General features: G+C 35.4%; 4 protein-coding genes and 1 long non-coding RNA gene across 5 annotated transcripts; 3 read left to right on the top strand and 2 right to left on the bottom strand.

The window, feature by feature from the left end:
- Positions 1-4799: 4799 nt before the first annotated feature.
- LOC124436075 (serine/arginine repetitive matrix protein 2-like) lies at positions 4800-6036 on the bottom strand. The gene is made up of 3 exons (XM_046986003.1): positions 5856-6036; positions 5667-5754; positions 4800-5196 (listed from the first exon to the last, which is right to left on the bottom strand). Exons 1-3 carry the CDS (start codon positions 5956-5958, stop codon positions 4800-4802), a joined length of 588 nt encoding a protein of 195 aa, XP_046841959.1. The 5' UTR covers positions 5959-6036.
- Positions 6037-11465: 5429 nt separating this feature from the next.
- On the top strand, positions 11466-13508 carry LOC124436165. Its single transcript, XR_006945213.1, has 2 exons — positions 11466-11563; positions 13070-13508. It is a non-coding gene; the product is annotated as an uncharacterized LOC124436165 (long non-coding RNA).
- Positions 13411-15442, bottom strand: LOC124436163 (mitochondrial genome maintenance protein mgm101 homolog). Its single transcript, XM_046986086.1, has 5 exons — positions 15293-15442; positions 14985-15097; positions 14759-14862; positions 14094-14297; positions 13411-14023 (listed from the first exon to the last, which is right to left on the bottom strand). The coding sequence occupies exons 1-5, from the start codon at positions 15430-15432 to the stop codon at positions 13871-13873; spliced, it is 714 nt and encodes a 237-aa protein (XP_046842042.1). The 5' UTR covers positions 15433-15442; the 3' UTR covers positions 13411-13870.
- A 319-nt stretch (positions 15443-15761) lies between these two features.
- Positions 15762-17086, top strand: LOC124436164 (CREB/ATF bZIP transcription factor-like). The gene is given in 2 exon segments (XM_046986087.1): positions 15762-16784; positions 16787-17086. Coding segments are annotated over 2 exon segments (1059 nt in total). The 5' UTR covers positions 15762-15865; the 3' UTR covers positions 16927-17086.
- Positions 17087-19472: 2386 nt separating this feature from the next.
- Positions 19473-22356, top strand: LOC124436162 (dolichol-phosphate mannosyltransferase subunit 1-like). Its single transcript, XM_046986085.1, has 9 exons — positions 19473-19774; positions 19881-19986; positions 20234-20267; positions 20450-20526; positions 20594-20619; positions 20909-21004; positions 21171-21239; positions 21316-21430; positions 22160-22356. Exons 1-9 carry the CDS (start codon positions 19671-19673, stop codon positions 22262-22264), a joined length of 732 nt encoding a protein of 243 aa, XP_046842041.1. The 5' UTR covers positions 19473-19670; the 3' UTR covers positions 22265-22356.
- Positions 22357-23100: the final 744 nt, after the last annotated feature.

Genomic DNA, 23100 nt, shown 5'->3' with positions numbered 1-23100 from the left:
CGAGTTCTCCCAAAGTTCTCCTTGGTTTGCATACAGACTATGAAAACATAGTAAACACCTTTTCTTTCTTAATTCAAAATAAAAACACCAAAACACGTGCGCTATTTGGGCTGCAGTTGAGTTTGCATTAGCCTGTGCAAATCGATCTGAGCTCAATCAATTTAATCAATCAAAGAAAATTTACATATGCCTTAATCTCAGTCTAAGGCTTGCACTGATCAGCTTTCGAGTTCTTCCAAACTTATCAGTTTGTATATGTACTGGCGTTGATCCAACGTTGATTGAGGTGGCCATATTCATTTAATTTGCTATACGTAATATGACAAGCTGATTTCTTTTGAATATGAAATTGCTTTCAAAAGAACTTGGCCACGCATAGCAAAACATATGACTATCATTTCCCCCTTCCATTAAAGTTGGATTGACGCCAAAGTAAACATTTCTAAACACGAAAAACATCGTTTATTTTTTAAAGTGCCAGAAATATCAGGGTCAGTGAAATAACTTCTTTGGATAGTTAAATCGATTTTAAGAACGTTTGCAATATATTTGACCTCATGGGGTCTTTGGGCGTACTTAGAAGTATGTGACTTCGCGCCGAAAGTGAAGTAAAATTGAGAAAACGCAATTTTACTTTTAAACATTTCCTTTAACATTCGTTAAAACCATTTCATCAAACTATACACCTATACATCTTAAATTTGTAGTGCAGTTCTTCAAGATTTGCTATAACAGCTTTATTTAGTATTGGTTGACACACATTCTTTAACTCTCATCTTACCTGGCATGCAGATGGAAGGCGACACTGCAGGAATTGGAGAAAGATTAATAACTGGGTAAGGGAAGGATACATTCACTATTCATATATTTCAAATAACGGAAATTAATGAAGTAGAACATGAACATTGACACGTTACGAACATTTATGGTGAAGTCATTTTTAAGAGTTTTGAAAAAAAGAGAAAAGAATTAACATAACTTTAAAAACAGTCAAACATTTCAATAAACGTCATATGTTGAAAATATGTGGAGTCATTTTTTGATTTTGTCAATTGTCTTCGGCAATAAATGCAGAACACTCGACAAATTAATAGTTCTAAGCAAAAATCTCAAAATTAAAAAAATATGACTTAGGCAAAAGTCAGTCACGTGACGATAACGTAATGTGACGATAGAGACCCCTCTCCTCCATCAATTATCGAACTTTCACAGTCCCTGACATGTATGAAAGAACTATCATAGTCAATTCACCAAGGTGGTATGGAATGTATCCACGATGGTTTTTGTATTAGAGGGGAGGGTGTGCTCTAGTTATTATTAGATTTTGGATCCTCCTTGTTGTTGTAGCATGTCAAACTGTTTTTCTCAAATGAGATACCTTTATATTGTGACTGTGAGATTTTCTGGAAAGTGCACTCTCTTTAACTCTTATCTTAATTGCTTTCGCTTAGTTGTTCGGTTTATTAGGATTTGTCAGAAAATTGGTAGTCATTCCACACCCCTTCAACCAAGAATATGAAACGTGCACACCCACTTAACACCCCTCCTAACCCCGATACCCCTCAAATATCCCTGCTAGATGTACGACATAGAGAGTAGCCAGTTCCACTTATTTACTCATGTTCTATATTTTTTTAATGTTCACTCATTTCAAAAACAATAAATGTTCAAAGAAAAGAAAACTAATAAAGTTCTCAAATTTAAATAGAACGACAACGTCACTTGATACCGCGCTACGTCCCTGACTACGTCATTGGCTACCGAGCTCCGTCACTGCAGGTAACGGTGTAAGATAACGACATTGCTCTTACAAAAAGCGTTAGAGTTGGGACGTGAGGCGAACGTTCATACAATGCAGGAGTGATCGAATTCAAAGACTTTTCTTGGAATCCCGATGACATTTTTTGAGAAATTCAAAATGCTCATGATGCGAAAATTTTGATTTATAAATTATAGTTCCGTTCAAGAAAACTTTTAAAATTAAAATAACATATCTACGTAAAGCAACAATCTTTTTTATTGTTAAGATATTGAATTTGGTAGACGGTCTATTTTTTTACAACCAGTGACGTCATAATGCATAACGATTCTCTTAAACCTTCAAATACATGTACTTCAGTCAGTTTCGCGGAAACTTATGATAAAATGTCCTAGCAGAATTTTATACCATTAACACCATTCAACAAAGGCTTCGCTGCCGAGTTGAAGAAAAAATCATCGTATTCATAGAAAAGGGAGTGAGAGCTTTTATGGGTATAATGTCAGTACACAAAGTTAATTGTTTACAAAGCTTGATCAAACTGGAACGAAATGGAATAAGTTCTCTGGTTTAATAGACATAGCTCATAGTTTACAGAGATAAACTCTCATCAAAACTGGATTAAAATTGAGTATGTACTCTGTTTTAATAGACCTAGTTCATTGTTTGCTGAGATAAACTCACATCAAAATTGGAAATAAATGAAATATGTACAATGGTTTATAGACCTATGCAGCTAGTTCACAGTTTGCAGAGACAAACACACTCTTTCAACATTTCTAAGCCTTTTGAAGTATGATCAGTTAATACAACTTGTTTATTTTGCTGTTTGTGATGAAGTATATATGCTGTACATTTTCATAAATACATCACTTAGAATATTTTTCAAATAAAGTCGATATTTTTATTTGATATTGATATATTGACCAATTTGCAAATATAACAATACATGGCATTTAAAGCAAATAAGAAATTTTTTTGACATAAACATGTTTCAACTTAATATTAAGTCATCACATGTTTGTAAATGTAGATCGTACAGGTTGGTATAGTCCTGAGAAGGACTATTTTTGTTGTTGTTGACTGACGTTTCGACAACCTTAGCGGTAGTCATCTTCAGAGTCAAATGAGGAGTAAACGTCAGGTTAGCCGTATTTGTTATCTGGTTATTACTTCATTGTATTGTTTGTACAGTAAATGTGCATTGTCATTGTGAATTAGTGTGAAGTGAAATATTTTTAGTTGTGATGTGTGATTTAGGTGTGATGTTTTTAGTCATAATGTGTGGGTGTCAATTGTGTATTGTCATTGTGAATTAGTGTGAAGTGTAATGTTTTTTGTTAATCGTTTGTTTGGTGTAAGGTGCCGGTAATGGCTGTGATCTGTTCAGGGGGGTTTGTTCGAAGTTGGTATACCAACTTTCTAATGTAAGCTGTTGTCTATAGTCAGTACTATAAGTAATGCATTTTGCCGAGTCCCAGTCAATGTTGTACCTCTCTGATCGTTTCATGAAACTCCATACACGTGACCAGAGCAACACGTCTTTCCTCTAGTGCTGTAGTGAATTGATCCAGTCTCGTCTTCAGTACCTTTGACATTTCCTTTACACCAATGCAATCATCAGTTCCCAACTGAGCTATATTGCTACCATCCTCTAGTAAATCTTGAGCTTGGAGTATTTAACTCTAAAAAAGAAATAATTGATGTAAAATTTGAGAAAATGCAAAATGTCTGAAAATTGTACGTTATGGATAAAGTTGTACAATCTGGGATAAAGATGTATTGCAGAAAAGAGTTATCTACCAAGTGGGATGAATTTATACAGACTTCAATGAAGTTTCGGACAATACTTAAAATATTTAAGAGAAGTTGTGCAGTCAGGAATTCGTCAACGCTGAGCTCAAAGTTATAGATTTTTACCAGGTGGACCTGTTTCCTTGTAAAGAAAGGGTTAACAAAGAAGAGGAGGGTTAAGTAAAGGTTATAAACCACTGGTGATCTTGTCTGTGCCTGTGACAAATTGATACAATTTACTTTAGTTTTTACTTCCTAATCCATACCGTAATACCTTAGCAGGAGCCAGGAATTTCTCGAAGTTACCATGGTAACTGAGCGCCTGTCCATACGACTCAGCAATCTCCACAGGTTTTTCCAAACAAGGCATACCGACATCCTGTAGCAACTGTAATACCTAAAAGAACATTTAAACCATACATTACAAAAATCGTGTCGAATACCGATAGCCTATAACATCAATAATATTGACACCATTGACTATACAATCCAGCTATATGAAAAGGTCAGTGTAGTGGCGTAAGCATCCCAGTGAACTCTACAACAACCAGTAATGAAATGAAGACTGCACACTTCGTAGATTTACACTCGTAAATACGTGCATTTAGAATCGTCAATGTCTGCCCGACGAATTCTTCGAAGCCACAAAAAACGACGTTCCTTGTGTGAATCTTGCAATATTTTGCTCGCATTGGTTTTCACAGCTGGTATGCGATAAAAACTTAATTCCTTATCCCTATCAGCACGCTTCGAACAGCTATAAATTGCGCAAAAGTTAACCAAGAAAAACGCCAAATGCTTTTGCAAACTAAAGCCCCTAGTGAGATTTTGCTAAATGAACATTGCGATGCCATCTCTGTAATCACAAACGCTCTATTTTATAAAAAAGGTTGACTCTACACACAGCATGATAATTTACGTTTTCTCATCTTATTTCTACACAAATAACTATTCATACTGAAAATCAAAAAGCAGCTTTACTATATGCACCGACGCGTGAATTGCACTTCTGAAAGACCGGTGAAAAACAACGACTGCAAACAGCCACGAACGCTTCAGATGAAATAAATCAAAAAAGAACAAAGAGCACACAGACTTAATGATGAATGCAAACATTTAATTTTACTGGCAAAGCATACATGAAACAATACCAATTTAAACTACGTTTATCTACACAAGGATGAAACGAATTCTTATTAATCTTTACACTTCCACAAAATCCACGATGGGTAGAGCAACAGGGACGTTAAGTAAAGATGTGACTAGGGCAAGTAACGGAACGACGACGGTAAGTAGTAGAACGACGACGGAAAATAGTTGAACGACGGCGGTAAGAAATGGAACGACGACGGTACGAAATTGAGCGACGGCGGTAAGAAATGGAGCGACGACGGAAAGTAATGAAACGACGGCGTCGACCGGTACGACGGCGGAAAGTAATGAAACGACGGCGACGACTGGTACGACGACGGAAAGTAATGAAACGACGGCGACGACTGGTACGACGACGGAAAGTAATGAAACGACGGCGACGACTGGTACGACGACGGAAAGTAATGAAACGACGGCGTCGACTGGTACGACGACGCCAAAATTTAGACGAGCGTTTTTCTTGACTTGGATCATCTTTCACATCAGGTTCACTATAAAATACAAAGTATGAATGTCATTCAACTGTCACACGATGAGTAAAGAGATAATTAACGTTCTATAGAAACTTGATAATATTCCAAAGCATGCTTTGCTATGAAATCAGAGCCAAGCACTTGGTGATAAAGCGTCATGTGCTTTATATTTCTGGTTCATTATGTGTGGACATTAACAAGCTAAGTGCAGAGGTTTTCATTCAACAATGTTCGTTCTTAATCATTATGAGGTTTAGAAGTGAAACGTAGTGGTTCATTTTGTGTGTACATTAACAAGTTAAGTACATAGGTTTTCATTCAACATTGTTCTTTCTTAATCATTATGAGGTTTAGGCGTGAAATGTAGAGGTTCATTTTGTGCGGATATTCACAAGCTAAGTACACAGGTTTTCATTGAACATTGTTCGTTCTTCATCATTATGAGATTTAGACGTGAAACGTAGTCGATATAAAGAGTAGCTACTCACTCATCCTCTGACCGTTTTTTTTCATCATCTTCATCTTCTTGTAGTTCATTTTTGGGGGTTTTCTCAATGGAGATTTTTTCATCAGATTCTAAATGAAAACAATCATATTGTTCTTCAATCATGAATTAGCTTGAGCTGATGAAGAGAAAAAAATTATGATGCATATATGAAGCATAGAATATGACGAACCTTTCAAAAAACCATCTTCAGTTTGATCGTCATCTTGGCTTGCGACAGCGAAAGCAATTGTACAAAGTAAACCAAAAGCGAGGATAAGTTTAGTTATCTTCATGGCCAACTAACTCTTTTCCTTTCTTCTTCTTCTTCCAACAGCAGCTAGAATGATATGAACTAACATCGAAGACCGGTTTTGGCTTTTTTTATTTAGAGAGCTGCCAAGGAAGGTTTTTACATCATGTATTTTGTAAGAAAGTAATTAAGAATGAGGAAGTAATCAAAGAATCAGTAAGAAATCGAATAAGGAAATAGTTTTGAGGTCGACTAAAGTCGCAGCTTGTCTACATTTTCCCATCAATCAAGCTTATTCACGTTTATTTGAAAAAGCCTTATGTAGTTGTGATAACCAGTTTGATTAAAAATAGCTCAACTAACCAAGAGAAACGAGTGTTGAGAAATTACAAACGAACGCTAAGCCGTATAGAAATAAGCCGTTTTATTGTAACTGCTAAAAGTTATCATTCTAGTAGTCACCGGAGCTGCTTTATATTTTGAGTATTATTTCTTTGTGGGTCAATTAACGTATACCTTAGTTACGTATAAGCACTGAAGAAAGGCCAAAGAGGTTATTTACAATCAAAGTAAAACTGAAATCTACTAATTTGCTAAAAAATCAGAGTTGACAGAGAAGATTGCCTTTAGACATTTACAAAAAACAGACATCCTTCTATACTCCAACATAAACATGTCGACATTCAATAAAGTTTTTGTCTCTGCGTGTATAAGCAAGAAATAGTGAAGCAAAACAGGGTATCATTGAAAGTTTCAAGCAAATAAGAGTTGGTGGACTTTATTTTTAGTGCATGGGATTATTAAAATTGTCTACGACATGGTTGTTTGATTTGGTGGAATATGCTGACTTTTTACTCTATGCTGTTGTACAGTACTTTTAGTCTTTTACACTATCGCCCAGTCTCTATTAGAGCAAATGGTGTTACGAAACAATTTTACAAAGCATCGAATCATCAAATTGAATCTTATTTGTTGAAAAATGTTTAAATTGTGGACTTTTTATTAGATACGGACACCACAAAAGTCGGCTCAAACGTTGAACATAAACGTTCTTTATAGTCAGTGGCGGATTAATTACGGGGCCTGTACGCTAAGACCAAGTTGTGGGACTTTAGGTAATAACTATTCCTCCCACTATGTTCAGTTTTCCTTTGCTTGGGAAAAAAGCCAATACTTCATGAGTTCTGAGCATTGCACATTCGAACAGTAGATAGTACGAAAGCCATTTTTCCACTGCATTCGATTGCTCGTAAGATGTTCAACAACATAAATGATCAAAGTTAAGCACATTTAGCTGGCCCAGAATAGAAAAAATGCCAAATCCTAATTACGTCTAGATACAACTGACCTCTCGAAATCGTGGGCCTGTAAACTTAAGCCTACTTAGCCTACTAGATAGTCCGCCCTGGTTTATAGTTGTGAAAGGTGCGACTTTGGCTGGTATGTATGGGAACGTTTTCTCTATATATATTGACAACTTTTGTTACAAAAATTCAAAGTTTAATTAAATGAATGTGTGGTGATTTGTAGCTAATTAAAAAATTCCTTCAGTTCTCTGTTCCATACGACACGATGTTTTTTTCTCGCGGAAATGTGTGGGAGTCATTTGTTGTCACCATACAGGATGTCCTAAAAAGTGAAATTTTACAGAGTGTATAAAAAAATGCAACCTTTTGAAATCATGCCACGATTGGAATCAGCGTGTTTCAAGAGGAATTTATCCCAAGAACTTTGTAGTGGCGTATCCATCTCGATTATTTAGTGGACAAGAATTTTATGTTTTCGCGTAATGTGTTAAGTTCCTTCAAATTGATTGTTTTTTATGCATTATAACACGCAAATATGAATATTTGCTACCCAGTAATCGAGCGTTTGAGTTAAGCCATTCGTAATCGAACAGTTAATTACGGCGTAACTGTATATTTACCAAAATATTATAAACTGCTCAACCGTCAACGTATAGGATTATTACAGAATGTATTTTCAAGGTAAGGTGGATTACCACGTCACGACATGTAATGACGGCCGGAAGTGAAGGACCGAGAAAAATATGTATGGCAAACCAGAGCAGCGACAAAGTGCTAATTACGATTGTTTGCGGTATGGTTGCTTGGTTTGTGAAATACTTTTAGAGGTGCTATAAAGAGCACTTTTACACAGTTACTCCGGTTCGTGTTTGTGCAAATGATGTTGTTATCATTTTACGACTTTGCATCACATCGACACTGCAAAAGTCGGTACCGAAACGTATAGAAAACCCTATGGGCTAGGAATATTGCCTTTTTCATTGGCCATCTCATTTGTTAAAGTCTGAGCTTCAATGTTTGCTAAAGATTTGTAATTAAAACTTCCTATGACAACTGTAATTTACATGTAGATAGTTTGTGTATACAACTCATTTAGCTTTACCATCCGCTTCAGCATACATTCGACTAAAATTAAACAAATTTCCAGGAAGCATTTGCGTTTTAAAAATTCCAATACTTGCTTATAGGAGGATTATAGTGTACTTCATTTATAAATTAGATTGTTTCTGTACAAGAAAACTTCCACACTTGAATATATGTATAATTGGAGCTTTGGATGAAAAGTTTAATCCTAAAAGTGATGTGTTGATAATGGCAGTGTTCAATGATTGACAGAGAACAAGAACAGTTTTTACATTATCTAAAAGAAAAAACTAAGATAACATCTTCATGTGTTGGTAGTGATGCATGAACAACAGACAACGAGATAACAGTCTTTACACTACTTAAAATATTAATATGTGTCAGTGTTGGTAATAATGAATGAGGAAGGAAATTTTAGAATGTCGATTAGAGCACAACAAATTGTCTTTAAAAAGGCTGTAACACATGGGACTCGGGATTATACTATTTACGTGTTTTAGATGTTTGGGACTTGCAATGTGCATGAATTTCAATTTGCATGTTGTGTGTAATAATTTTTCCGTTTCTTCAACTGTGTAAACTGTGTGAGTTCCACTAGGGTGATTTAGAACATTAAATACTATAGTTGTACGTTCTGTGGTTGGTCGCAGTTCTGTGGATTGATTTTATGGTTTCTAACAAGTGAATATGAATATCTCTCCCCCTCAAGTAAGAAAGCTGGCTACGTTAGAGTTGAGCCGTTCGTAATTAACTGGTTATTCCTGTGTAATGAAATATGTACCAGAATATTGTAAATTGCTCAAAGTTTTGGATTAAAATTTATTTTGAATTGCAGCTTTAAAGTTACACAGATAATTTATTCTAATGCACGATATGGCTTCTATATAGGCAAATTATAGTATTGCAGTTTTTTTACCATATAATCTGTAGTGTCTCTTTTTTGGGACACCCTACCTCGCTGTACTTCATTTTCGAGAAATAGTTCAAAGTAATATGTTTGTTATTTGTTTGTTTGTTTGAGGTAGTGAAAAGTCAGAACATATCCATGTAACCCATTAACTATTTACTCCGTCATGCACAACATTTACTGAAAAAAATCAGAGATAGTGAACAACCAAAGGAGTGAGAAGAAGCAGCTTGCAAAATAAACTGATACTTAAGTTCGACTGTGTTGAAAGCAATGGTATTTTCTAACAACGGAAAATGTTTCTTTAAGACGAATGGCATTTTTTGAACTGGGACAAAATTGCAGCTATCTCGAGTCACTGCAAATGACTTTAACTTTTATCATGTTAAACGAGTTAGTGTCTCAATCATTTAGGCAAAAAATATTACTTTGTAAAACAAGTGATTGACTGAATATTTTATTATACCTTCAGAGCTAATTCATGAAATACATCCCTGTTTTTTATACTACTCATACCTACTTAGGTTGATCTCGCCAATGCTTTGTAAAACTAATAAAAACACAGAAAGCCTCATGTTCTATGATTAGCATCTACGGTTTGAGGTATATGTACAAAATTGAATCTTTATACCAGTACCAAATGTCTTTCTACCATCAGGAATGCGCCGACGCGTCGATCTATATTACGCTTGTCTTCCGTGTCCCATTGTAAGAAACCAGTTTTTGGCCAGCAGTTTTAGGGCAACGTCCTTTGTACCGCATGAGCATCATTTGAGAACATGTTGGTAGACCACGCAGGTGGCGGTAGCCGCCATCATGACGACAACAGAAGAATATTTTGGTATTTCTATCATACGTTCCGTCTGGGACCATTCCGCTTTTTCTATTTCGGTTGCGTCTGTCTTCATCGTCCCAGAAAATGTAGCTTGTTTGAAAAGATTGTTTGAAAAGGTTCTTAATCAATATGGCCCACACATATATAAACATATGCTGTTTAGTTGAACTTTTTAGTTAGAACCCATGTCCATAAAAGAGCGAGCGAATGATCCCAGACGGAATCGAGTACACAGAAACTGTACATCACTTGCTAATAAATAATAATAATGGACTCCATCGATTTCGACGTATGAGGGTTCCACGAAGTGGAACATCCTGGTTACTGAAATTATAGTGAAGGCAGTTGACCAGACTACAATCACTCGTACTCTTCACGCAACCACAACACTGATATCAGCGTGACACAGTGTGACAAGGCTGCAACATTGCAGATGCAGGTACAGTCCATCCGAGGACATAGTTTCCTCTACCAAATTTCCCTCACATGGCTTTGGTCAACCCGGGCTAGGTTTTACAGACACATTGCCAAATGTGCCACGAGCCGGAATTGAACCCGCGCCGTCTGGCTTACAGCCACTCCCACTCATGCCATTAACCATTCAGCCACTCGCCCCTTGCTAATATATAATGATACCATGGTTGCTATGTTTAACCTATAGCCTGCAAACAGGCTACGAAAACTATTTCATGCTTAAGCCCGCCGCATGCTGGTGAACTTGTCGCGCGTACAAGTTTCTCGCCTTGGTGAAAATTCCTTGGGCACGACCCACCACATCTGAAGATGCAATACGATCCTCTAGGCCATGGGTTGCTCTGGTGAACGTAGTTGTTCTGTCTGCAATCGCCTTTGCAGCAGAAACCCCATTGGAGATTTTTGGGCAGACCGGAGTTTTTGGGCACCCAACCAGAGATTTTGCGGTAATAGTAATCGCCACCACGGTAGTCTTCCATGTCGTGGTATCGATGACCAGACCTCTATCCTCTAGGACATTTACCGTTGCTAGGCATTGGAAGGCAGTATTTTCCATCAGGCCATCTGCGTGCTTTGCATTGAACAAAAATACAAAGAAAGGTGATCAGTAATGTAGCAATCATGTTAGATGTTTGAACTTCACCAAATATCTTTATTGTCGTTGCTTTATTGAGATGTTAACATTAACAATTCTCGTTACCCAATGTTGAAACCCGTTGTTCATCGCTATTTTATGTGCATGATTTTTTTTACACTCCGCACTCACAACAAAGACTCTATAGAAAATGTAAAATCAAACTCGGATAAGTGCGGTATTCAAGTATTAACATCCTACAATCTAGACCATCAAAAATTTCATTAGAGACGCCGTTTAACGTCGATAATATATTCATATATTCATAGTCAGGGATTGTAAAAACAATTGGTTTCAAAAGAATATTCCCACCAATTATCAACGTTTCGGTTTCCTTGTCCATAATTCATATTCAGTGTTGGACTTTGTAGACGCAAGTTTATGTATTGACAATCTTATTTGTTAAAGGTAAAGCATGAAAGTATGTTAAAGACTTGTTCTTAAAAATACTTTGACAGCTATATTGTAAATACAGATTAATTATTTGTGCAAATTATGTGTTTAGCTTCATCTTCCGCTTCAACTCACCAAACAACAAAACTATAGATAAAATGCAAACTAGTGTTGTTTTGCTTTTGAAAAACAAAAATACATGCTGTGAGAATAGTGTATTCCACTTAAGATTAGATCGTTGCATGTAACAAGAGTTTACACTACATACATAAAATAATAACTAAGATGAATGAACAGAGAACGGGAACAATGTTTTCATTATTTAAAATATAAACTAAGAGTATGACAGTGCAGTTTGTAGGAATTAATTACAGAAAACGAGAATAGTTTTTACACTACCTAAAATATAAACTAAGATAACGTGTGTCAGTGTAGATAGTGATGAATGAACAACAGAGTACGAGAACAGTCTTTACACTGTGTAAAATATATACTAGAAGAACGTGTTTGAGTGTAGATTGTGATGAACAACAGAACAAATGTCTTCACACTATTCAAAATATATACTTAGATAACGTGTGTCAGTGTAGGTATAGTGATGAATGAACAACAGAGAATGAGAACAGCCGAGACTTTTCAAGATAAAATAGCGGCAGCCGATGAATGAGCACGTTAACTTTATTTATAATTATTGCAAGTATTTTATTGCATTCATTGCCCATAACTCATTACGTTATCTTAATCCATTTATGCTTTTCACGAAAATGCACAACAAGATGATGAACAAGGTAGCAAACATTTTAGAGACTTGATTTCAAATATCTTTAATGCCTTTGTTATATTGACTTTGTTTTGATAACATAAAGATTTCTTAATACTTATTATGTCGAGTACCGTTTGTTTCGCTTCGTTAATGAAAAATGCTTCAGCACTGAGAACAAAAACGTCAAGTAAAATGCAAAATATACTCAAATTAAATGCATATGTATTGAATATTATCATTGTAATGTTCGTGTCCACGATTCCAGCGTTGGAGGTTGGAAACTAAATGTTCTCTTTACGTATAGAATATCTCAGTTGTTTAGTATACTTGAAGCTTGTATGTATGTTTGAGATTTGTAATCAAAAACTTTACACGCGTCTACAAGAAATAAAGATATTTATGCAAATTAATGTATTTAGCTCTAGTGGCTTTAGCATCTGCTTCAAAATGCTCACGACCAAAAATAAAATTTAAAGACGTGTTTGCGTTTAAAAAAATCAGTTAAATGCGATGAATAGTGTATTTTTTCTGTACTTTTAACATTTCAAAGTTTTGAAAGCCTAGGGTGAACAACAGAGAACAAGAATAATCTTTACACTACCTAAAATATAAACTACAAGGTGTGTCAGTGTAGGGTAGGGATGAATGAGCAACAGAACTCGAACAGTTTTTCCATTAACTAGCAGGAATCGAATTCTTAAAATGTAGAATAAAGGCCAACGGTAATATTACAAGTGAAGTAATATTTACATGTTTAGATATTGGTCATCCAGCTTAAAACAGTCTGTTAGTTGAAGTTCTGACTGACGTTTTCACATCCTTCGCGGTGGTCATCTTGGGACTCAAGTGAAGAATCAATCTCAGGATTGCAGTATTTGTCAGGTGCTTACGTTACAAGGTTATTTGTGAAAAAATGTGTGGGTGTGCAAGGGCCAATTCTACTGTGTATATAAGCTGTCAGTTGTAGCGTGGTGAAACGACTTTATAGCGACTATTTTGAGCAGTCATTTTAAACCAAGTTTAGAGTTATTTCTAAGTTAGTATTACCGTGTCTCAAAGTCTCTTCGATAGTTTCTGTACACGCAAGAACAGGAAAGTATTCCGTATTCGAAGATAATTTATCATAAACCATAAATGAGGTCCTCTCTACATATTTAGCTCAAACAAAATAACTAGTCTTGTATCGTTCAAACTCAACAACGAAAAATAATTTGTTCATTCCCTAACATTTTAAAAGGGGAGGTCTATCGTCCGTATTCTAAAAGCTCACTGACACTCACACTCATTGCGTGCGACATAAATTTTAAACTCTATCTAATCATCGAGAAAGTCATTTCTCCATCTATGACAAGATTTTCTTCAAGATAATTCAAATCAAGCAATCAGTTGAGTTAAATCAGGTTCTTCGATTAATTATGAAGTGATTTTGAAGCTCCACTTATTGAGCGTGAGTGTGAGTGAGCTTTCAGAATAGATTATTGTCACTCTTGACATACTATAAATGACGTCACTCTTGCAATACGATAAATGGCGTCACTTTTGCACTCTAATATATGATGTCATCTCGACGAGCTTGCCATTAATTTCCAGGGGTATGAAAAGATTTTTGCAGGTTCACGATCACTTCGATGCCATAATTTTCGTTTTTCTGCAGTGATGGAATGCTCGCACCAAACAGAAGTAGCAAACTTTTCTTTCCAATCCGAAACAAACTGAGAAGGAAAAAATTTCAGTAAAAAAATTGTCCAGAATGGTCTTAAGAAGGAAATAACACAATACCACCTTGGGATCCCAAAGTTCACTAGCTATCCCCAAATCTTTGCAACATCGTACCAGAGCATTGGACTTAGCTGCTTCCATTGCCTTACCATACACCATATTCCCTTGACCGTAAAAGGTGTGTTCCCCAACTGACTGAGACACATATCGACCACAGCAGAAAAGTGCATATTCACGTGTAATCAACTGACTCTTATCCCTCTCATTCTAAGATATAAATGAAAGCACATAGGCAACTAAAAAATTGGAACTATCCAATATTTCATGTTTACTATTTTTTAATAGTTGCAAAAGACCCTTCTGAGCAAGGTTTTTTATTCCTGGGAGGACTTACATAATATACTTAGTTAAACTGTTTTCTGTACAAATAAAGATTTTGCCTTGAATATGCTATCTGTGGGGAGGGGCTTGTCTCCTCTTTTCCCCACCTTGAAGGCACCTATACCCAAGAGATAATAGGTCCAGGATGCAGGTTTCGTCTTGGTAAAAGAAAATGACCATGACATGCAGCTTTCGAGCAGGTGAGGAAATGCCCATAATTTTTCAATACACAATAATTTATTTGGTAAAATTCATCATTCCACATAGAGTGTCCAATCCCCTCTCACTTTAAAACAGGCTTTGTGTTCACTGTTTGCTAAAATGCATGCATTGTAAAATTAACAAACCTGGAACTGTAATGATTCTCCTCTTGGTAGCAATGCCCAACCACCAGGACCAAATGATTCATTAAGAATCCTTCGATACTTTATCTCAGGCAAATAAAGAAGACCTATAATGGTGATTACATGTTCCATTAGGACAAAATAGGGATAAAAATGGACAAGAGGGCATCATAATGTGTTTTTTGGTGTTGTATCATGAATTGGTAGATGATTTTGTAAAAAAATTTACCATCTGGCTTTATTTCAATGTCATCGTTATTGATGGGGGCCATCAATATTTTTGAAACTTCTTTAGGAAAGGCCTCTTTAGATGCACAATGAAAGGGATCATTTGATGTGAAACTGCAATAAAGAACATAAACACAGTTTCAACTTGCGAAAACAAAACCTGAGCTATCTGGGGTCTTTTTATGACATCATTTGGTCAAAGCGTTGTCATCATTCCATAACGCACCCTATTAGGGATAGGCGTGGTCAAAAATAGGGTACGAAACTAAAAATATAAATCATCGACAATTTGATGGTCTGTTAAAATACCTTGAATAATAATTGCTATCAAGATTATCTTCGTCACCAATACCGTCTTTATCTGTCGAGTAAAACACTCCAAACACTTTATTTTGTCTTTTCAAAACAGGTATAAGATAACGGATAAATCGCCCAGTTGTTGCCGCCATTTTTGATTCTCGGAACGATCCGGTAGTCGCTGCATGGATTCCATCAATAGAAAGTTGAATGAAGATGAAGTGTGTCACTTTTGAAGAATTTAAAACTGTAACTTAGTATTTTTCTCTAAAAAATCAAAATATTTTAAACTATTTAAGCGTATAGATGCCTTAATACGACTGAAATAGATGAATAGAAATTTTATAAAAATACGTCATGGCGGCTTGATAGATAACAATGAAGGCATTACTAAAATCGCGAGAAAACTGGAGAAGTCTGAAACGATAATGTACTTCCCTTACTTTGATTGGTCAAATACACCAACGTGATCAATTACAACGCCATCTGACGCCACTTCCTTCCAAACGTTTCTTGCACGTTTACTTTATCATTTAGGAATTCAGGAATTTAGTCAAAAATCTCTAACATTTCTCACAAGAATAGATGGGAAGATCCCAAAAGAGCGTTACTCATGATCACGATTATTGTTTCAAAATATCTCAAGAAAAAAACGAAATCGAAATGGTGATGGAAACCCTCAAAAAATCGTCTCCAAGAAAAGATTCATTTTGTCTTTCGCCGACAAGTAGCAGTGACAGTGGTATTGATTCCATCGCTAAAGACTTAGTCAATGGCTTTGGCGAAGAAGGTGATGATTTGTTAAATTTTTTACTTGACAATGCTATCAGTGATTTAGACTTCAAACATGAAAAGCCGCTTGTCTCGAAGGACGAAAAGCGTAATGAAAAGACGCCATGTTCTAAGGCCAAACTGAACTCAAACTCAGACGAAGAGCTGCAAAAGAGCCGAAAAAATGCAGAGAACGCCAAGGAAAATCGTCGAAAGAAGAAGTTGTATGTTGAAGGATTAGAAATGGAGGTTGGGTCTCTCAGAAGAGAAAAGGACTCTTGGACAGGAAAGTCAAATATGTTGGAAAAGAAGATTGAGGCTCTGGAAAACGAAGTGGATTATTTGAAAAGTGTCCTGGCCAATCAGAGCATGTTATCGAAGTTGATCAAAGGCATTCCTCAAACTGCTGGTGTTTCATTGTCTACTTCTCTGTGTTCATTTAGGAAGTCCTCGTCAATGGATAATGAAGACATTTTAAAGAATAATGGAATATCATTAACGGATAGCGAAGTCTCCTCAAAGGATAAAGGAGTGTGTTCCAGAGATAATGGAGTGTGTTCCAGGGATAATGGAGTGTGTTCAGAAAATAATGGGTTGTCTCATGGGAATAATGGTGTGTGTCCAGGGGATAATGGAGTGTGTCTCTGGGATAATGGAATGTGTCTAGGGAATAACAGTGTGTGTTCCCACAATACCCATGTGGATCATGAAAAGGTGAAGAGACATGTTCAACAGTAATGAAGCGAACTTTGTCAGAAGATGATGTCACTCCCAAACGAAGTAAGTTGGCTCCTGGTGGAGTGTGTCTTCATGTCAAAGAAAGCAAAGTTTCTTTGGAGTTCTGTCGACATTGTAGTAAGATGGCCAATGATTGATGACAATTGATCATTATAGAGCTGTCTTTATTACATTATTCATCAAAAAATCTTTTCAAGATCTTAAATTGTGGGTATTCTTTATGCTTATTGTAAATAGTTGTTACATTGCTTGAGCTTTTCGAATTCAAAGAATGAAAGCACTTTATGATTACGGTGTGGAATGGTCGGCTTCAGTAGTGCAAAGTGCTCCAAATGGTCTGTGAAATTTCATTATTGTTTTAAAATTTGAAACTAGAGTGGAATTTTACTGAAACATAGTGTAAAAAAAGTCCTTGACTGTTGAGAGTATTGTAATTTTTTTGTGATTTAAGCCCAACTTTTGTATGTAAAAAAAAGAGGAAACCAAATTGTTTGACTTGTTTCTTTTGTTTTATCACTTCATTATGCCACACTCGAAAAAGATTTTTTTTCTGTTTCAGGTCCCGATGATGCATTTGTTAGTGTCTTTAAGATGACTTGCCCTTTTCACTTGGTAAGTGTTTGTGTACCATCTCCCACAACACTGCATGGTCTTAATGTACAAATAATTTATACCATATTTTCTGGCATATAATTTGTAGGTTGTATGTTCATAAAGAAAAACATAGTGCAAATTTTAAGGTATTGCGGTAATCTTTAGACTATTGTTCCATAGTGCAGGAAGGCTGATATTTTCATTTGCAGAATAAATAGGGATTGTTTACCACAGTAAACTAAGCACCAGCAAACATAACACAGATAAATTTAACTCCAATAATTTATGATTTGCTCAGACACAATTATTTCAAAACAGTATGTTACACTAAGATTAGCTTTTCACAAATAATTATGTTATCAAGTATCTATTGTATGAACAAAATGTGTTGTAAAACCTTCCTAGACACTTTAGTGATCTTTCCAAACATAAAGTTACTTGCTGCAGATTATCTTTTGTATTTTTTCAAAAGTATTTTATTGTCAAGGAGGTAATACACTGTGTATGTCGGTTATATGCCAGAACTTATGGTTGTGATAAATTATTTATGTTTGGCTGAAAGTATTGGTATTTAGTATTTCTTATTGCATGATTGTATATTAACTGTATTTTCACAAGCATTGTTCGTGAATTTTATGCTTCAGCACATGTCATAATAGCATTGTGTTTACTTCATGCTTCAGGGCATGTTAAAAAGTCAATGTGTGAATTTCATGCTTCATAACCTTTTTAAAACTCAACGTGTGAATTTGATTCAATTTCTGTTCATTTATTTGATTTATTTGACTGCTAGTCAGCTATGTGATCACAGCAGCTTGTGACCATTACTGTGATGCTAAGAATACTTAGAAACAAAATTTTACGAATGTTGACTTTTGTCTGACACGTGAGATTTCTCATCTCAATATTTTTTTAAAATGTACCATCTACTAAACATGAAGATTTTGAAGTGGGTTTTTTTCTGACATCTTGTTTAAAAATTTTCTTCCAAGCGTTCATCCATTCATGGCAAGGGAATGGTTGAAAACTATCTGATGTGGCTTGTGTTTCTCTTTTGGTTGTATGAGGTAGTGTATACTCCTTCGGGACTTCAAGATGGGGCACTGCTACAGGCCAAAACTGAAATGTTAGTTGGAGGGAGGTAGTGTAGACTGTCAGGAGTTGGGGTACTGCTAAAGGCTAAAACTACAATACTAGTTAGAGGGTGAGGGTGAATGTGTTTTACAGCTACTATTATGACAAACCTAACAATTCTAATAGTTGGTTCTCAGAAATTGCCACATGAGTAATTTGAGTTAATTTCATTGAACATTAGTTTCATGATAGAGAGGGTGTTCAAAAAAATGAAACAGTTATGGAAAGGTCCATGAATTCAACAGCATGCAAGATTTGTAGAAACTTTTGGTGGAATAGGTAGTTAAACATACAATGCTTCATTTGACAGTAAAAATGTTGTGAGCAATAAACATTTTTAAGAGTTTTACAGTCAGATGAAGCATTTGAACTCCAACTACCTACGTATTCCATCAAAGGTTTTTGCAAATTGTGCATGTTAATGAATTTAGGGATGATTTCCTACTCTTCAGTATTCTTTTAATACATTTTATATTTATATATGACTATAAGAATAAAGATTTCTCTTGTCTTGAGTTATTAGTTTTATTAAACTTTCAATTCTGTGCTTCATGATATTTTTTCTTCTGTGCTACCTACAGAATAAAAAATGTCATTTTTATTCATAAAGATATTTGTTTGGTAGTTATAGTTTCAAGGGTATTGTGAATGGAATGCCGTTATTTTTATTAGAGTATGTTATTCTAGTTTAAGTGATGCTAACATGTTTTCATATAAATCTTTCTTCTGAAAAGTGATCGAAGCTCGAAGTGGAAAGCTTGATGAAATTATAAATTTCACTTCAAAGAAGTCGCTTCTCAAATGAATATGCCAGCATTACTGCTATTCAAACATAACTACATATTTATTATATATTTATTACTTTGTGTGCGTCTTTTGTGGGTCCGAACAATAGGTTACGTCACATGCTGCAAATACATGTCGATCTTGGAAATATTACATGAAGTATTCTCAAATTTCTGCAGTACGAAGATTTGTTTTGTCCCAATTTATTGATTTTCCAAGGAATTTCGTCTGCAACTACCATTGCTTGAAAATTGGTTTTCTTTCTGAAAAAAAAGTGAGAGGAACGTTGCGCAAAAACTATTAATGACCCTTTTCTTTGTCCAAATTTTGGACACCTGTTTAATACGTGTCATATAAACATTAAAATATGGCGAGCAAGACAGACAAATACTCAATATTATTACCAACTTATAACGAGAAAGAGAACTTGCCTCTTATCGTTTGGCTTATTGTTAAATCATTTGAAGAAAGGTAAATCTTAAAGGTTCTCATTTGATCGATTTATGAGATTTTAATCTCCAAACTTTCCTTGTAATGCTGTTTATTGTGTTGACATTTCTTCATCTCTATCGCGTAGTGAAGAGAGCCATGATTTTGAAATCATCGTCATCGATGATGGAAGTCCAGATGGGACTTTAGAAGCTGCAACACAACTTCAGAATATCTATGGCAGCGAAAAAATAGTAAGATTTGCTTGTGTATGAGTTGAAAGGTTGTACAGCTACCTTTGTCATCACTGGTACATCAAGGAGAATGGTTTGACCTCGGGTTTGTGGCGTGTGTTTGTAGATGGTAGTACTGGGCTGTATATTTTTGTGAAATAACATTCTAAGAGTTATTCATTGGTAAATTGTGTCAACTGGTACAATAGATAACTGTGACCATTTGATGGTTGCAATTGCTAGATGTAATATAAACTCTTTACTGCAGGTGTTGAGGCCAAGACCAAAGAAGTTGGGATTAGGTAAGACAACAGTGGGGTTAAAGTTGGGATATTTGGAATGATAAACGAGAAGTTTGGAAAGGTCATGTTTACACTGATTAGGTTATTTTGTCCTTTACCAAGCTTGATGTAGACTGTAGTTATGCATGCATTACTATGTTCAAAGTGCATTGATTACTTTAAGTGGTGCTGATGTAATTTAGGGACAGCATATATTCATGGTTTGAACCATGCCACAGGAAATTTTGTGATTCTCATGGATGCAGATCTTTCGCATCATGTGAGTTTTGAAATATGTGTGATTTTGAGAGATACTTTCAAATGTTTACAATAGTTTTGTTTTGTAGCCCAAGTTCATTCCAGAATTCATAAGGTATGACTTTGATTTCCTGTTTCCAATTAAATAGACACTGATTAAAAAAAGTAATTATAGTGTTACTCATTGGTAAGATCAGTTCATAGTGTAGCTTGGAGGCAGAATTGCAAAAGTACATACTGTTTCATATCTGGGATGTCAAAGTTTACCAATAAATTAATTTTTTCTAAAGTCTGGGGAGAGCATATCAACTTATGAGTAAATATATTTAAATGTAAAGATATTGGTTTCAAAGTGTATAATGGAGAAATTGTGACAGCTAAAGCTAGAACTGCTTCATTTCTAGGAAACAAAAAGAGGGTGACTATGATGTGATATCAGGCACACGATATATAGGAAGTGGTGGTGTATATGGCTGGGATCTCAAGCGGAAATTGATTAGGTATTTTGGAATGACAAAACTTTCTGTGGATTAATAAATTACAACAAGTTATTGATCTACTCAAGAACGCATGCTGATTACAAGTTGTGTGTAAGAGTTACACTACCCCACTCCCTCCATCTCCCACCTTTGTTAGCAATTCCTGCTAAGTTGATGCTTTTTTCAGTCGAGTCGCCAACTACATAACTCAAGTATTGTTGCGACCTGGTGCCTCAGATCTCACTGGAAGCTTCAGGTGCGATTTAACTATTAGAAAATTTTGCATCTGGTTTGAAGCTATTTTGTTGAATGAAGTTTGCTATACTGTGCAGGCTTTATAAGAAGGATGTTCTTTCTCATTTGGTCAACTCGTGTCAGTCTAAAGGTTTTGTATTTCAAATGGAAATGATTGTCAGAGCCAGACAATTAGGATACACCATTGGAGAGGTTGGTAATTTATATAATAAATATTAAATTTGTAAAATATTTTATGAAAATCAAACCACCACAACCACTCACCTCATATTTTATGATCCTGATGCGGTTTTCCTGATTAGAACTGTGGGTATTGTAGTTTCGTTGATGACTATTTTAGATTCGTCGATTGCTATTGTAGTTTCATTGATTACTATTGTAGTTCCGTTGATTACTATTGTAGTTTCGTTGATGACTATTGTAGTTCCGTTGATTACTATTGTAGTTTCGTTGATGACTATTGTAGTTTCGTTGATTGCTATTGTAGTTTCGTTGAAATCTTGCTATTGTAGTTTCGTCGATTGCTATTGTAGTTTCATTGATTACTATTGTAGTTTCGTTGATTGCTATTGTAGTTTCATTGATTACTATTGTAGTTTCATTGATTACTATTGTAGTTTCGTTGATTGCTATTGTAGTTTCGTTGAAATTTTGCTATTGTAGTTTCGTTGATCGCAATTGTAGTTTCGTTGATTACTATTGTAGTTTGTTTATTAGAACAATGGTTATTGTAATTTCCTTTATTGGCATACGGTTAGTGTAGGCAATGGCCATTGTGGTTTCAGGAATTATAGCAATGGCCACTTTTATATAACCAAGCAATTTCTCAAACGCTTATGGGATAACGATTGTTAAATTATTTTGTACTAACAGTTCTTAAATGTGATGTTTAACATAAATATGTTTTCCCCTATCGTTAAGGTCCCCATAACGTTTGTCGATCGAGTGTATGGTGAATCAAAATTGGGTGGAAGTGAAATTATATCATTTGCTAAAGGTTTACTTTACCTTTTTGCTACTACTTAAGGAACGAGTGTGAAAAGCATTGGCAACAAAATGTGTGTTCAGAAGTCGCGTTTCTTTATTATAAAATACAATCCTACATTAGTAAAACGCAATTGTTGAAGATTGTTTTTCTCTTCTGTTGGATATTCAGTTAATTTATGGCTAGCGTTCGAAATAGAAAACATTTTCCTTGTTTCAATACAGTTACAGAAACACGCAGGAAAGTTTGGGGAAAACGAGAAATTGCGTGGCAAGCACGAATACGAAGTGCAAATATTTCCAAGCAATTTCGAGCGAGACTTTTACAAGACTGAAATTCCCGTGTTTCTATACAGTTATATAGAAAGGGGTTTTTGGAGCATTTCTACCCTATTGAAATGTGTTTCAAGCAAAATCCCTGCAGAAAAGTGATTTCGAGCAAAACCGCTATAGAGAGTTTTATCGAGCATGCTCGAAAAGAAGGATATGCAAATGACAACGACACCGTAAAATAACGCCTTTGAATGGTTAAGAAATATTTTGCTTTTGCAAAAATATAACTGTATCATGCCATATCATTAACTCTTCATTTATCTCACTTGTCCTGTTTTAAAAGAAGAAATATCTGACCTCGGTCTTTAGTACAAACCTCACCGTACATGCTCCATATGTGCAAATAAAACTTCGTCCGATTATTTCTCCGTGAAGACTTCGCGCTTCATTAATAAAAGCTTTCTCAACCAAGTCAGTTCGGCATATCTAGAAGACTTTAACCCAAACTGAAACTTTTTTTATTTGAGCCATACATTGCCAGATATACGAGATATTTACCCAAGTGTAGATACCATCAAAGTCAGATACCTGATATATGTAAGTCT

Source organism: Xenia sp. Carnegie-2017, unplaced genomic scaffold (assembly GCF_021976095.1).
Source record: "Xenia sp. Carnegie-2017 unplaced genomic scaffold, XeniaSp_v1 HiC_scaffold_16, whole genome shotgun sequence".
Classification (NCBI taxonomy): Eukaryota; Metazoa; Cnidaria; class Anthozoa; order Malacalcyonacea; family Xeniidae; genus Xenia; species Xenia sp. Carnegie-2017.
Note: the sequence above shows the minus strand (reverse complement) of the source record. Positions and strands in the feature narration are given on the sequence as shown.

What these genes read in the sequence shown, in the direction of transcription:
- LOC124436163 (XM_046986086.1), bottom strand. Translation starts at nt 15,432, where the DNA reads ATGGCGGCAACAACTGGGCGATTTATCCGTTATCTTATACCTGTTTTG. An exon ending in CATTGAAATAAAGCCAGATG is followed by an intron (nt 14,863 to 14,984) that starts GTAAATTTTTTT and finishes TCACCATTATAG; the next exon opens with GTCTTCTTTATTTGCCTGAG. An exon ending in GAGAATCATTACAGTTCCAG is followed by an intron (nt 14,298 to 14,758) that starts GTTTGTTAATTT and finishes TTTATATCTTAG; the next exon opens with AATGAGAGGGATAAGAGTCA.
- LOC124436075 (XM_046986003.1), bottom strand. Translation starts at nt 5,958, where the DNA reads ATGAAGATAACTAAACTTATCCTCGCTTTTGGTTTACTTTGTACAATT. An exon ending in TGAAGATGGTTTTTTGAAAG is followed by an intron (nt 5,755 to 5,855) that starts GTTCGTCATATT and finishes GTTTTCATTTAG; the next exon opens with AATCTGATGAAAAAATCTCC. An exon ending in AAAAAACGGTCAGAGGATGA is followed by an intron (nt 5,197 to 5,666) that starts GTGAGTAGCTAC and finishes TGTATTTTATAG; the next exon opens with TGAACCTGATGTGAAAGATG.
- LOC124436162 (XM_046986085.1), top strand. Translation starts at nt 19,671, where the DNA reads ATGGCGAGCAAGACAGACAAATACTCAATATTATTACCAACTTATAAC. An exon ending in TCTATGGCAGCGAAAAAATA is followed by an intron (nt 19,987 to 20,233) that starts GTAAGATTTGCT and finishes TCTTTACTGCAG; the next exon opens with GTGTTGAGGCCAAGACCAAA. An exon ending in GATCTCACTGGAAGCTTCAG is followed by an intron (nt 21,240 to 21,315) that starts GTGCGATTTAAC and finishes TATACTGTGCAG; the next exon opens with GCTTTATAAGAAGGATGTTC.